Source organism: Syngnathus leptorhynchus, chromosome 1 (assembly GCF_054491065.1).
Source record: "Syngnathus leptorhynchus isolate UIUO chromosome 1, UIUO_Slep, whole genome shotgun sequence".
NCBI lineage: Eukaryota > Metazoa > Chordata > Actinopteri > Syngnathiformes > Syngnathidae > Syngnathus > Syngnathus leptorhynchus.
The window spans coordinates 21,795,104-21,809,711 of NC_141195.1; the positions used below are offsets into that span (position 1 = coordinate 21,795,104).

The 14,608-nt window shown below is 43.1% G+C and overlaps 2 protein-coding genes across 5 annotated transcripts; both read right to left on the reverse strand.

Annotated features, from left to right (window-relative positions):
* Positions 1–201: 201 nt before the first annotated feature.
* Positions 202–12,288, reverse strand: LOC147062693 (aryl hydrocarbon receptor-like). Of its 3 annotated transcripts, XM_085905719.1 has the most exons (12): positions 11,959–12,288; positions 9,125–9,312; positions 4,255–4,403; positions 4,093–4,182; positions 3,833–3,959; positions 3,629–3,768; positions 3,357–3,559; positions 3,180–3,289; positions 2,962–3,103; positions 1,194–2,550; positions 993–1,118; positions 202–916 (listed from the first exon to the last, which is right to left on the reverse strand). In XM_085905719.1, exons 1-12 carry the CDS (start codon positions 12,015–12,017, stop codon positions 818–820), a joined length of 2,790 nt encoding a protein of 929 aa, XP_085761845.1. In that variant the 5' UTR covers positions 12,018–12,288; the 3' UTR covers positions 202–817. The 3 variants fall into 3 exon arrangements, with proteins under 3 accessions (XP_085761845.1, XP_085761758.1, XP_085761929.1); XM_085905632.1 differs by having other exon boundaries at positions 203–916; positions 993–2,550; positions 11,959–12,286; XM_085905803.1 differs by lacking the exons at positions 9,125–9,312; positions 11,959–12,288 and having other exon boundaries at positions 203–916; positions 993–2,550; positions 4,046–4,372.
* Positions 12,289–12,783: 495 nt separating this feature from the next.
* Positions 12,784–14,395, reverse strand: LOC147062694 (uncharacterized). Of its 2 annotated transcripts, XM_085920373.1 has the most exons (4): positions 14,345–14,395; positions 14,001–14,073; positions 13,322–13,363; positions 12,784–13,225 (listed from the first exon to the last, which is right to left on the reverse strand). In XM_085920373.1, exons 2-4 carry the CDS (start codon positions 14,059–14,061, stop codon positions 12,972–12,974), a joined length of 357 nt encoding a protein of 118 aa, XP_085776499.1. In that variant the 5' UTR covers positions 14,062–14,073; positions 14,345–14,395; the 3' UTR covers positions 12,784–12,971. The 2 variants fall into 2 exon arrangements, with proteins under 2 accessions (XP_085776499.1, XP_085776508.1); XM_085920382.1 differs by lacking the exon at positions 14,345–14,395 and having other exon boundaries at positions 14,001–14,271.
* Positions 14,396–14,608: the final 213 nt, after the last annotated feature.

The window sequence follows — 14,608 nt, forward strand, 5'->3', positions numbered from 1 at the left end:
CGTGCCAGCTGTATGCAGGTTAACAAAGTCAACTTTGCACGTCATTATACTGACACCAAGTGGACGCTATTGAGCACTGCCATCACTAAAACCAGCGCGTCGTTACCATTTCCTGATCAAATCCACAATTAGTAGCTTTACGAAATGTAACAAATTTATTACCTACGTAAAAATGTAACAAAAAGAAATGAACGTAAACAAAACTGATTTTCTCAGCGCCACTGTGCCATCAGACCAATATTTATTGTGGCCACTGTGAACAGAAGATACATTTTTCATTCATTCATTTCATTTCAACGATAAAAAAAAAGATACACATACTGACATAGACATGGTTGCTGTACACAATTTGTCACAGTATGTATTTAAAAAAATGAACACGCAAACAAACAAATGCATATTGCAGTGATCTAACAGATGTCACCAATAGGTGACAGTATAAAGTTAAGGGACCTGCGGTTCTGTGTGATTCAAGGAGGTGAGTGATACAGCAGACCACAAAGTTCAAGTGAGTGTTTTTTTTTTTTTTAAACATTTCAAACTTCGAGATTCTAATAAAAAAAAAAAACAAAAAAAAAAAACAGCCATTTTGATTTTTTTACAAACAGGTTGTGACAATTTGTAAAGTGGTTTCGACCAAATAAGGAGCCTCGAATTTTAAACTTTTTGGGAACAGCTCAGAGCTGAACTTTCACTCTTCGGTGATGATCAATGTTTCAAAACACAAATTAAACTCCGGATGATCTTTCTTGGCTTATTTCATTACCCAGAGCTATTTGTCCTTCTCTAAAGCCCATTTCCGGTCATTCGTTGTCTTTCAGTTGATGTTCCCGTTTGCTCTTTGAGGAGCAGAAGTTCCCGTTGCGCAATGAGGAAATGCCATGCCGCCATTTGCGATAACTGAGTGGCTGAGGAGCTGTGAAAGAAAAGTAATTGGAAGCTCAATTGCAAATCAAAACAGTCAAGCTGGTTTTCAGTGATGTTTTTTTTACCTGGTGGCCGAGGTTGAGGCATGGCTGCTGCTGCATGGGCAGGTTTCCCGGGTTCACACTATTTGGAGCCATTTGGTCGGAAAGCGGCGCCATATCTAAGTTGAACAAAGACTCGTTGCCGCCGTCCTGGTTAAAGCAGGATGGACCGGAAATGTGACCGCTGCTTTGTTTCAATCTTTGACAGCGTTGAGTCTGTCTTACGTTGGCAGGCACAGAGGGGGGGTTGATTTTGAATACGCTTGATGTCGTGACGGGCGCCCCCACGATGCCTTGCTCAACGGGAAATGAAGTCATTGAACTGTAGAAGACAGGATCACGGTTGAGCGCAACGGCCCGATTAGGCTGAAAATCTGCCAATCGGTTGATGCTCGTCGGTCTGTTTGGAATGAGCTGCGGTCGCGGTGGCTGCTCGAGCTGCCAAGACTGTCTCAGATTCTGCCAGTCTTGACCGGGAAGCAAGAAGCGGCTGTGCATGCAACTGGACGCCGCCGGATCTGCCGAGATCACCGAGCCATTGGAAACATTTTGGGTGTTGACGTGGTTTGAGTTCCTCTGACCATACTGTAAGCTAAACGCAGGCTGTCTTTGTGTACGGTGCTCCGTTGACAGTTGGCCGTTTGGTTGAACCATTTGATTGGGATGAATCTGACGTGATTGCCTATGCCAGAAAACTCCTTGGTTATTGTCCATGAAACTCACCTGAACGCTGCTCAGTTTTTGTGTCTCGGCACAGGAGTCCACGAAACGGGGGTCAAAGATGGCCTCTGCCACTGGAAAGTTTAAACCGGAAGAATTCATCTGAGGAAGATCTATTCGGGTCCGTTCCACCATCCCCACAGGTAGTTCCTCAGACATCTGCCCACTGCTGGCTAATAACTGGTCCAGAGGGTCTTGAGCCCAGCTCAAGTTTTGTACCGAGCCTTGACGAGCAGAAGGCTGGCTCTGGAAGTTCAAAGTTGGCACGCAGGTATCCAGCCTCTCAGGTAACTTTAGCGCAGCCTCTTTTTGTAGTTGCTCCTCCACGTACAACAGGACGTCATCCATGATAACGTCGTTCAAGTCGTCGGCCAGGTTGCAGGTGTTGTTGCTTACCTTCAGAAGAGTGCTTTCCCAGCTCTTGAGCTCGTCGGCACTCACATCCACTGTCTCTGCGAGGTTGCCGTCCCCCAGGATCTGCTGCAGAGTCTCCATCATGTCCTGGATGACATCCTCAGACTTGACCATGCTCTCGACAGCGGCTTTGGGCGACGGGTGCTGCCAGAAATCTCCGCGAACGCCAAGCGTGGCGTGCGTGTCCTTAAAGGCGTCGTCGTTAAGCGTGTTGAGCGTGTTGGCGCTCTTGTGCTGGCAGTAGACAGTATGGCCCTGGTTCACAATGCAGCTCTGGAGCGAGTTGGGTCTAACCGAGTTGTCGTCGAGCTTCCTCTGCTTTGCGGGCGAGCAGGTGTCGGGCATGTCGACGGTCGGCGCCCTATCGTACAATAGCGCCTCGCCGGTGGTGAGGCTAAACGACTGCTGCAGCCGATGTAGACGAACGTGTTCCTCTCCTTCTTCATTTCTGCAACCCAGAAAAGGATCAATCCAGCCATGACTTTAAGAACTTGTTTAGAACAAGTTGTACTTATCAGGGAGACTAACAAACTACGGCGACAAAAACAAGATTAACAGGCGCCAAAACATCTCATCAGGCTCAGTGCTAATTACTTGTTAGCATAGGCTCTGTGGTAATTACTTGTTACTGTAAGTAATGATCTGGAAAGACGATAAATGACACGATGCAACTTGTAATGAATCCGTTAACACGCCCGAAATCATTAGGTCTCGTAACGGGACACTTGCCAATCACCCCGGCCGGCGTCATCAAAAAATGGATCTTGTCTTGTCCAAACACCAGTTGGCTCGACAAAGGCTCCACCCTCCTCCACGCAGGATGGACTGATACAGAACTACGGCATCTCTTATAACTTACGTCAAAACTCTCTGGCGGGCCACAATGAAATCCGGCTTCCCTTCTTTTAGGATCAACCTGGCGTTGGCCTGGACCCAGAGCCACGTTCCATTTTTAGTCAGCAGTCTGAAGACGGTAAAACCACTTTCTCCTGTTTTGATCACTACACAAACAAAGAGAATTTAGTTCTGGACATACCTTAAACGTATTTCAACCTACGTAAGAACAGTGTGACTCACTCCTAACGTGGTTGTCGGCGCAGTACATCATGTCCGCAGCGTGGATGAAGTTATAACCGGAACCGTTCATGCAGAGTTCTGCTTCGCTGTAACCTAGAAACACCTTCCCCCTGAGGAAGAAACGCAAAGTCCCATCACCGTCCGATCCGGTGGAAAATCACAACTACGACTGTCTACCGGCTGTCGATGGCCATCGGCGTGAAGTCCAGCTTGTGCTTGGTCTGGAATATGACCGTCTTGCTGCGGATCTCCAAGATGGACGGTGGCTGCACGGGTATGGCGATGGAAAACAGAGCCAACTGTGGGGGAACCCGCTCGCCAAGATCCGACACCCGGTTCTGACCGTGGAGAAACTTCAGGCGTCCGCAGAAGTTGATTGCCTGGAGGCAAACAAGCCAGAACTACATCAGAACAAGCTCAAATCCAACGTTGGAGCTATTTCTGTCTACCACAAAGCCAGATGAGTTGTCAAGCAAACATCGGAACCGGCAGCAGAAATTCCTCTCCAGGAAAGAAGAGTTTTCTGGAGGCATGACTTGCGGGTTGTAGGTTCTTAGGTTGGTGCTGACTTCACTGCTGCTTTGCTCGTCTACGTGGAAATACGTGCACGTCAACGTTTACACTTGTCTTTGGATGACGCGAGGATGACTTACCGCCGCCTTCTACGAGACCATCCCGCTGGCTGGAATGCGGATCGAAAGCAAAGTGAAGCTGGCGTCTGAAAAGAGCTCGATCGTTGGTGTGGATCAACTCAAAGACGCTTTGGTGGATGACATCGGACTGCAACGGAGAGCCGTGAATTAAGTCACCGAATGACAACGCACGGGAAGAAATGAATCCAAACGGTCATCTGTCTCTGTGTCTACCCAGTTAGTGACGGAAGTCAGCTGGGATAAGGTCAGCTTGTCCTCACCTGGTGGAATCCCAGAAAGTCCTGTATGGTGGGCGACGCGTAGAAGACATAACCTTCGGTGGTCACCACTAACACAAAGCCATTCAATGCCTGTAGTAATAAAAACACTCGAGTTGACAAAATTACTTGGCATTCTTGGTTCAAAGATCAATCGGACCTGACCTGGAGGAGCAGGTCTCCCTCCGAGAAGCTGACTCCATCCAAGGAGGACACTTGGGAGGTACCGGTGGAGGACAAGAGCGTATTGTGGACATCACCCCACAGATTTTGACTTGCCATGCAGGAGCCATTCTGACCATTCCTGAGGGTGGCTATTGAATGAAGAAGTTAGCTTTTAGCTTTAGCTTTTTTTTCATATATGTGCCAATATTCAATGTTTAGTACAGCTTTAACTTAAGTGAAGTTACTTTGAATGTTCTACCCAAGTTTGATTGGAAATGAAGACTAACATAGAACCACAATGGAACTTCATTTTGGTTATTTTTTTAACAACGCTGTGTTTTCTGCGTCAGAAATATAAACCGATTCAGTAATCCAGCCTTGAGTATCTTGTGCAATAAGGAGAGCAGAAATGTGTCGGGTTTTAGCAGGGTGGAGCTGGCAAGTGTTTCCTGTTATCTTACAACATTGTCACTCAACAAGTCGCTCTCTTCCGCCTCTTGAGATTATCAAGAAGCGCTAATCACTGCCAGGAAACAAGACTGGGCACCTAAAAATATCCTCTTGCAGAGGAAGCAGGTGATTTTGAAAGGTTTAAAATTATTGACAGACAAGAACAAACATGAGTCACTGTGTTGATATTGAAATAACACACACACAAAAAAAAAACAACCAGAATTGGATTTGACTCTTTGTAACCCTGATTCGCATGCAGATCACGAGAACAACCACCACCATAATTATGACCTGGTGGCCAGAACTATTTTGGTGAAGGCGCAAGACAAACATATTTGAAATGGAATGACCTAGCTGTGCACCTGAACAAGATTATAAGTAGAGTTGGACGCTTCCATTTTGTAGCTCGTGTCAAGTAGAAAATGCTCGAATGTGTTTCAAGTTTCAAGCCTGATTTGAAGGAAAATATGAATTGTGTATGTATGTATTAAAAAAAAAAAAGAGCTGCATCGTGATATTGTTCCATTTGGGATTGCGGAAGGAGCGCTCCGTGCGGGCTTTTTTTATTTGGGTGTCTTTTTTTGGGGGGGGGGGGGGGGGGGGGTGACTTGGAGATGAACATCACCATCACTACTTTTCACTCTTGGCAACGCTTGTTCTGTCTGATTCTCAATGGGCAGGTTTGGGCACGAAAGGTGAAAAGAGAAAATTCTTGTCAGGTCTGGAATCAGAGAGCTCGAAAGTTCTACCCACTTCAACAAGTCACTTGGAATCGTTTTTCTTGATGAACCATTTCACACGTATTTAATCGGGAAAAAAAATGGGACAAGTCGAGGACAGTTAATAAGCAAACAGTGTATGTATGAACAACAAAGAAAAGTCGACGTCGAGTATTTTCACTGGAGGGCAACAATATGCATTCTTAGTTGACAAGAAAGGGTCAGAAAAATGAAAAAAATAAGCAAGGTTTAATTGTTTTAAAACAACTGATGGAAATGTGGTCAATTTGCTCTGGTTACTGTTTACGTCTTCTGTTCCTTAAACACACGCAAAGGCAGGCACGCACGCACGCAGATGATCTCGCACACAAGAACACATACAACAAAGCCTCGCGTGCGAACTTTCAACCTCCAGCATCCTGAGCGGAGAGAGAAGAGGAAGGAGGCTGGTTGAGGAAAAGACAGAAAGAAAGGTGGAAAACATTTAGCCGTGCGCACGCACGCTCGCTGATCGCTGATCGCTCTCTGTCTTGAATTTGAAAAAAAAAAAAAAGTTTTTTTAACTAAAGAGGGGTTCAGTGAATGCGCATATGAAACCGATGACGTTCGGTACCTCCAACAACGTTAAGAACCACTGGCTTAGACGCAATAGACACATGTATTTTACCTCCCGAAGAAGAAACTGAAGGAAATTGAAAAAGAGCAGGCTTGTTGTCCCTCTCCATCCCAGACCAGTCACATTTGAGTATGGTCAGATACGTCTGATCAATAGTTTTTTTTTATATGGCTATAAATCACCAGTAATTCAAATCAAGTAAACACCTAAAATATTTCATTCTCGGCTTGAGAATGACATTTTCGGCCGATACCGCTGATCTGAATATCATGTAATCTGCCCTTATTTCCGATCATTTCGATCGTTACCTCACCGTAGCACTAGCTTTGATTTTGTGAGTTTTGATCCACAGCACGTTTTCGATCATCATCGGTCTTGCTCCCTGTGTTGACTTTGACTTGTGTGCTCACCCGGCGTGTGAGCCAAGAGACTAGCGTTCATTGCTACTCTCAAAATAAATACGGTGTCTAAAAATAATCGGGCACAGGAATGTAGCACATATGGTTACTAATGCCTTCAAGAGCTTCATGGGATTCTTACATGAGGCACTGCAAGAAACAAACATGAGTGTGACCCTGAACATGATAGGACACAAACTCCTTTCGTCCTGACACTGGAATCTATGAGGTCATCACCAGTCCCCAAAAAAGTTAAATTAATTTGAGATTGATTTATCATCCATAACTTTTCTACTGATGTGGTATTCCGTTGTTAAGTAAACAGTGTTAGTCATACGTATTGTCTTTGTTACACTGAGTCATGACAAAGGCAATAGTCATTGTTGCGGTGTGTGTGTGTGTGTGTGTGTGTGTGTGTGTGTGTGTGTGTATGTGTGTGTTGACGGGGTAGACATGCCTGAACCAGCTGAAAGGATGCGCCAACTTCTCTTTCATCTGCCTGCTCCAAAGAATGTAAACAAGACATACAGCACTGAGGAATCTTCATCTCAGCAGGAGACAAGGAAACCTGATTTTAGATCTCGGCATGTGACAGCCGTGCTCACGTGACTCCATGTGGTTTCAAGGCTTCATAGGAACTATACGAAGAACGAAGGTTGAGACACCGCTTTCTTAGTTTTCAAAGTGCGGGCTGTCCATTGTTTTTTCTATTTCCTCCCCATTCCTCTTACATGGAATCTGTAATAACCTCTGAGCGAGGCTGGAATGCAAACAGATCTGGTCAAGCCCACTCGGACCATTCTACACGCACTACGTATGTGGCGCCGGGATTTTGAGTGAGCGCTGAGTCATTGGCGGTGAGCGAGCAGATGAGAGAGGCTATCGTTTCATAGTTTGCCAGCTGAGTGAGAGGGAGAGAGCTGCGAAACATCTCGGCAGCGAGTGTCGCCCGTGAGCCAACGGGATGGATGCTCTCATGACAAAACATCTGGCACCAATCAGGCAAAGTAGAAGGAGCAAGACAGCCGGAAGGAGACGGGTTCGAATGAAATAGTCCTTCTCACCCAGTCTAATTTTAATGAATTAATCTTAATTAATTTTATTTAAAAAAAAAATGTAACACACATGCGGTTTCGCAGATGCTTGGGCAGGTTTTAACACGAGAGTTCAGGTGGTCTATTTTGACTGCAATCCTCCATGAAGCTCTGCATATCTGATGCTATCACACTTACATTCAGGAGACTACCCGCAACTTCTGCTACACTCTCCCAAGGCCAAAGTTTCTTTTGAGCTCGACTGTGTCCGAGAGAGAAGTAAAATCAGCCAGCTACTGATTGGCAAATTCACTTTCTGCTCCCTCTGTTTCCTGGGGACAGTTACCTCTGTGTGCTTCCAAAAAGTGGATCAGTAGTACACGTTGGAGGTAAGCCTCTAATAAGTCGTGTTTCAATTCTACACAATTGCATGAGGTAGAGCTACCCTTTCATCTCTGGCTTCCCGACTTCTCATTGTCCAAGGGTTAAGTAGGACCTCCAGCAGAATTCAGCTGGAGAGAGGCTAAGATCTGCTAAGAAACACATCTGGAAAGTCCATCCAATGGTTTGTTGACATAGTCAGTAAAGTCTTAATGTTCAGGAAAAGACAAAGAACAGAGTGACTTCAAAAGAGTGCGTAGTTCCTGAGGAACAGTTTTGGACCATCTATTCTAAGACCACAAATAACTTCTGTCAACAGCCAGCCAACTCTTCCGCAATGGCTTCAGTCAACTTTTGCGGCATGTGGCAACTTCCCATAGTATTATTTTGAACCATTATTTAAGATACTTCCTTTAGAGACATTTTGTGGGATAAGTGAATGCGACATCGATTACAACTGTAGCCGGCCACAAAACGCGTCGACTAGAAACCGCCAAACATTGCCGGTGTTCTCGGAAACATCGATGGGACTTGATCCTTGGACATTTCCCATCAGACATTACGGACAAGTACAGAGAGCAAGACGAGGATCAGGCCAAAGAGAGCCGACTATGTGAAGTTTCCAATGCTGTTCCCTCACATGAGACAGACAAAGACCTGAATAAAGCGGCCACATCCAGCATTCTCTGTCAAGAGAGTACAAATCATAATCAGCGATGAGATCCCATGACAGGACCACTGAATGAAGCAACATCTTATTATATCATAAAAATACAATCTACAAAGAAACAATAATGAATAGTTTTTAATAGCAAAAGCCAGAAAGTGGCATAATAACAGGCATCAGAATGCATTTCTGATGCAGGTCCACATTGAAGGAGCCTTTGAGCTTCCTGGTGGAGCTTTCTAGTGTGGTGGGTGTGTCAAGCCCATAAATGCATAAAGCACTGAGTTGTTCCAGCTAGCGAAAGGCAAATGGCTTGAAGCCATTCCAACAACAACCTGGAATCCGACAGGCTTTGTCGAGGAGGAAGCGGGTGGAGGTCCGCTATGGGCGGAGCTTGTTGGGAGAAGGGCGAAAGAATTTAAGATGAACTGTAGACATTGATTGAAAGAGGAGGGTTGGCCACGGGTGGCGAGGAAGTCCTCAAAGTGCTCACAAAGTCATTGCTTGCAACGTTACAACTTATTTGGCCATATTTGATTGAACACAAAGTGGTACGACATCAGCACAACTCTGCAGCTCTGAATTCTGCTGCCGAGACTCACCGTTAAAGAAGCCCTTAACCTTCAGGTAACCCACACCGAGCCGCAGCACTGACAATTTATCCAGACGAGAACGAACTTCTTCAGTGAAGGGCAGCAGGCTGGTCAGTTTTTCCAAATGGTTGTTCAGTCGGTCGCGATGCCGTTTGGACGGGTTTGATTTGGCGCCTTCGGGAGGTGGCAGTTTGGGTCTGTAAGATGAAACCCGTTGAGAAGAATGAGTAAGGTGCTTGCGAGAACATGAGAAGATGCCATTTTTTTTAAACAGGAAACAACCTGGGCTGCTTGATTGCAAGTCAAAGACAACATTATGAGAAGCAGGGGTGGTTTTATTTTGAGGCCATCAAGTTACGCAAAAGTACGGAAATGTCCAACAATAAGATGGTGATTCAAAAGGTCAAATTATGTTTGTGCATGTTGAGTCCTGAATAATTCAATCTATATATTTTTACAACAAATTACCATCTGCTTACAATAATCGTCCGGAAAACGACGGATCTGAAATGAAGGGCGAGATAGCGATCGTCACATTCCTGACGGCAGGACGAGAATAATAAGCGGCTAGTTTTTCTGCCTCTGGCGCTATCTGGCACATCGGCCATATGAAGAGGTGTGTCTGTCGCTGCAATATGGGATCGAGTGACACTCCTGCAACCACACAAAGGTGCTTTTGTCTGGCGCGGAACAGACAGAACAAGAGAAAGTCAACGCAGGTCTGACGCAGGTAAAAGCAAGTTGCTGTTGGACATCAACCAACAAAAATGCTTCAAAATGTTTTTTTTTTTGCATTTTAGATCACAAATTGATCCACGCTGTTAGCAAAAATAATGGAAAAGGCTGTGATAACTACGCTGGGCAAATATTTCAAATAAATAAACCCACAACAAGTATTTTAGAAAAATATGTTGGGGTTTTTTCCGAATGTGAGCCTGCAGGAACTTCACACAAGTATGAGGCAAACAATTCAACTTTATACAGAAAAGTCAAAATAAACCATTAAGACAACACAACCAACCCAACTCTTCACATGTATTATTATTATTATCATAAAATTATTATATTATACATTATATATTTTTAAAGTCTTATAAAATTATTATATTATTAATTTCATTAATGATAAATTATTTTAAAAGTATTATAAAATTATTCATTCATTAATTAACATTAAATTAATTATTTAACAACTAATGGCTTATTATCGCCATTCTTAATGAACACTTTGAGAACATGAAGTTTGCCAGCCAAGACTCACTGCCTCCAATTGCTGACGTCACTCTGATGTCAGCACACATCAAACGCTTCGTGAATGCATTTTCATCTGCTTGTTTTTTGCAGGTGATGAGGCCGGAGTTGGGACTGGACCTTTTCCCTGTTGTTGCTGTCATCGTGGGACTATTAATGTTGTTGACAGGGCTGTTTGTTTGCCCATTGTTCACTCATGCCTCCCCCGGTTGATCGACCCCTCGTTTGAACTCTCTCTCTCTGTCTCTATCTGCTCTTTCTCTCACTCCAGTCAGTGGCAGAGCTGGACTTTCATCCTTAAGGGGGGGGGGGGGCTAGTTTGTTTACATGAAGGTCATGTGGTTACAATATAGTGGGAAGTGTTTTGGCTGCAAACAGATAAGTCTGCTTGAAGCTAAATCAGACTGTGTCCAAACAAAATGCGATCAACTTTATGATTGTGTCGGTATTGACACCCCTTTGAGCTTTTCAGATTCATCAACTCGGAAGTGACAAGAGTTCAGAATGTTGTGAGACGTGACTGTAAAAACGGCAAAATACTGGCGTTTACACAGTGTTAGCCTGTAACACTCAAAGAAAGTGGACACACACCCAAAGTTTCCATAGAAATTAAAAGCCGGTTGCGCGATAGTGCAAGTTCCTCCCTCTTTTCATGCAAATGAAGATCTGTACTTGGACTTGAGTGACCACATATACAAAAATCCCTTATTTATTGCGGATCATTGGTTCCAAGACCACCCGCAATATGTGAAAATCTGCAAAGTAGTGTCACCTTTTGTTAACATACATACATACATTCATACATTGTTTGGGTATCAATAAGTGTATATTAAACCATATAAGTGCATATGTTATCATTAGAACATTAAATATTTTCAAACATGTAAATACTACATTACTACATAGTATAAATGAGATACAAAAAATAATGTGTAAATAATATAAATATAAATATGATATATATATAAGTGTGTGTGCGCGTGCGCATGTGTGTGTGTGTGTGTGTGTGTGTGTGTGTGTGTGTGTGTGTGTGCGCATGTGTGTTTGTGTGTGTGACATATGTATATGGAGCTAATGTATACACACTGTAGATATGTTTTTAGAACTACTTTATTATTATAGCAGCTTTTTCATAACAAGCTGCAAGTACACATACTGCAAATATGTTTTTAGAAGTCTTTTATATTATAACTATTTTTTATAACAAGGTACAATACTGTAAATATGTTTTTCAAACTCTTATAATAACAACTTTTTTTATGAAAAGGTACAAGTGTACGTACTGCAATTGTGTGGACACTCCCTGCCTTCTGCTGGCGTGTGGGCAATTCTTGTGCCATAATTCCTTAATTTATAAGGTTTATTTTGAATTTGTGAATTTTGTGAAAATCTGCGATGTACTGAAGCCGCGATAATCGCACCGCGATGTAGCAGGGATTACTTCAACTACCTTTGCTGTGTATAAATCATTTATATTCATTTTGCAACATTGCTGAGGGAAAAAAATAGAAGTAGTAGAAGAGCGATAACAAAACAGCAGACGAGGCGAAGTGATTATGTGTGAACACAAAAATGTCTTTTTTTAAACTTACACTTTTTGAAGCGGCTTCTTTCGTTGCTTGGCGGCGTAAATGACGGAACTCGCCAACATGGTGACATCCGAAACCACAAAGTCACAAACGTGGTTGAATCCCGATTCGGATGGCCACAATATCGATCCGGACGCACGAAAAAGAATCACATCCCCGGAAAAAGCAACACAATCATATATTTTACGTTCCCAATGTAAATCGTTGCTTTTTTTGGTTAGAAGTCAACAGATTGCCACAGTCACAGCACGACTTGACAAACCCATAACGTCACCGCCCACTAAAGTTCCACTCCAGGCGCTTTTGTTCAAGTGACGATGGCTTAAAACGCGCCTGCCTGTCTCCCGCACTGTTGGCGGTGGTGAAAATTATTCTAATTTTCATTCTTACGGGGCTGCCAAAAGCATTTACTGCACTCGACAGTATTTAAGGTAGACTACACCGGCGCCTGAATAAAGGGACGTTGCCTAACCTTAAATGTGACTTGGGGTTTCAATTTATGGAAATTTAAGCAATACTATCAAACACAAGACAATGTTTGTTTTGTTTTGTGGGTGACGTTAAAATGTATGAATGTGAGAAATAAAATAAAATTTAAAAAAATTAAGCCAGACCCCAAATCTCACAAAAAAAAAAAAAAAACTGATCATTGAGATTATTTGTAATTTCTTCAGCTACAAAAATTCGGGAAAGATATTGTTTATCTCATGGGTTTCCTTCCCTGAGAGTATTTTCAGTATTCACTCTAACGTGTTGTTATAGTTTTAGCCACAAGGTAGTGCTGTTCACAAGTTAATTTTAATTACATGAAAATAAAACCTTGACAAGTTCAAAATTACAAAATGATATCTCTTAAGGTTGGTGGCTATGGCACCTGATTAATTCTCATATATGAATCAACTTAATTGCAAAAAAAAAAATTGGGAGGAGATGCAAAAATGTATCTTAGATGGAGTTGCACAAGTGTGCATATAATATTAAATAAGACATTTAGAAAAGCTTTCATAATCTTCCAGTCAAATATGTACACCTTCTTGCTCTACTTCCTCACTAATCTCAAAAAGTTCTTTGTGTTGGGGTTCTGCGTCAGAATAAACAAAGTCATTGTCATCATCATTATCACTGTCATCACAATCATCTTCATCCAGGTTGCCCATTTCATCATCCTGGTTGTCCATCTCATGGGTGATATAAGAGCCCTTCTCTCTGGAGCGGAACCATAGCAACAATGCTATCACGCAGATGAAGATGAGTGTGGCACCTATGACGCCTACAAAAGGAAACAGTGCAAAAGTGCAAGTCATACTATTTAAGTTACATGCACAAAAGCAAAAATAACGCTGTCTAGAAAAATAAAATATCTCACCTCCAATCAAGGCTCCGATGATACTGCCATCCATGTCAAGGTCTTTAAAAAAATCGAAAAGACAACACAAGTTGGAGTGTATTCACATTCCTTATCTGACTGTTCTTCTCATGAAAGAAGAAAGTGCTTTTTCCCGAGCACTCATTTTTCATCCCCGCAGAAAAAAAAATTGCATGGCAAACCAAACACACTAAACCAAATATCACAAAACACAAATGTCACAAAAGGTCACTATGCACCGCTATGAGTACAGTGGTCCCTTGGCCCAAGCCAAAATTGGAGGGCACGAGCTCCTGGTTACTCTTATCTCCACGGCAACAGACGCTGCCCAAGGGAGTTCCTCCTTCAGAGACTCTACTCTGATGTAATGCTGATAAGACACGCCCTCCTCCTCATTCAGCCTTAGTAGTGCTGTCATCTTTTTTTTTTTTGTACATGTGACCTAATGGTAAATTTTGAACTAAGTGAAATCTAAAAGCGTACCAGGTGAGGAGAGGGTGGAGCAGAAGTGCAGGAGGAATGAATGTATTCATGTGGCAGTCACAAGAGCAAACATTTGTGGTTTCACAAATGTTCGCGGCCTATCTGCCTCGACTCTTTGTTGACTTTTACAATATTGAACTAAGAGCGTGTTGCTCTCTGACAAGAAGTCTTCATTCGGCAACTTTGATGCACATACCAGCCACAGTTTTGGTTGTTGACTCGGGATGTAAGGGAGGAGGAGTCACGGAAACTCCCATGGCCACAACAACCTGGAAACCAAATAAAAACTCACAAATTCACATTTTGTTTCTCTTTGCTATTTTGACCTTTCAAATCCTTGTTGGAATTTACCCACCACTAAGCTTGCAAAATGTCAGAATGATGAACATGACATGAACTCAATATTTATTATTCCTTGCACGCCCTTTGTTAAACGGCAATAATTAGTGTCCTCGCCTTATATAGGCTGCGTGTGTACAGCGGTTTAAGTCTTGATGATTACAATATGTGAAAAATATGTGCAATATGACCAAAACTCACCAGCTCAAGAGAGTCTGACTGCAGCAAATTCTGGTGTGTTTAGAAACACACACACATGCACATAGAGATGGGTGTGGTCGATCTGGACCTGTGGCTCCTCCCTCCATTGGGGAAGAGACATCGGCGTAGAGATCACACATTAAAAAAATGACGGGTTTGGCTCCAACCAACCGACCAATCAACCAACTGACCCTAATCCTAAATCTAACTCCAACCTGTTGTGATATATGGTCAACTGTAATATTCAATGTGACCAGCAGAGGT

What these genes read in the sequence shown, in the direction of transcription:
- LOC147062693 (XM_085905632.1), bottom strand. Translation starts at nt 12,017, where the DNA reads ATGTTGGCGAGTTCCGTCATTTACGCCGCCAAGCAACGAAAGAAGCCG. An exon ending in ACTTTCTGGGATTCCACCAG is followed by an intron (nt 3,960 to 4,092) that starts GTGAGGACAAGC and finishes TCTCCGTTGCAG; the next exon opens with TCCGATGTCATCCACCAAAG. An exon ending in GCCCGCCAGAGAGTTTTGAC is followed by an intron (nt 2,551 to 2,961) that starts GTAAGTTATAAG and finishes TCTGGGTTGCAG; the next exon opens with AAATGAAGAAGGAGAGGAAC.
- LOC147062694 (XM_085920373.1), bottom strand. Translation starts at nt 14,061, where the DNA reads ATGGGAGTTTCCGTGACTCCTCCTCCCTTACATCCCGAGTCAACAACC. An exon ending in AACAACCAAAACTGTGGCTG is followed by an intron (nt 13,364 to 14,000) that starts GTATGTGCATCA and finishes ATTTTTTTAAAG; the next exon opens with ACCTTGACATGGATGGCAGT. An exon ending in CATCGGAGCCTTGATTGGAG is followed by an intron (nt 13,226 to 13,321) that starts GTGAGATATTTT and finishes TTCCTTTTGTAG; the next exon opens with GCGTCATAGGTGCCACACTC.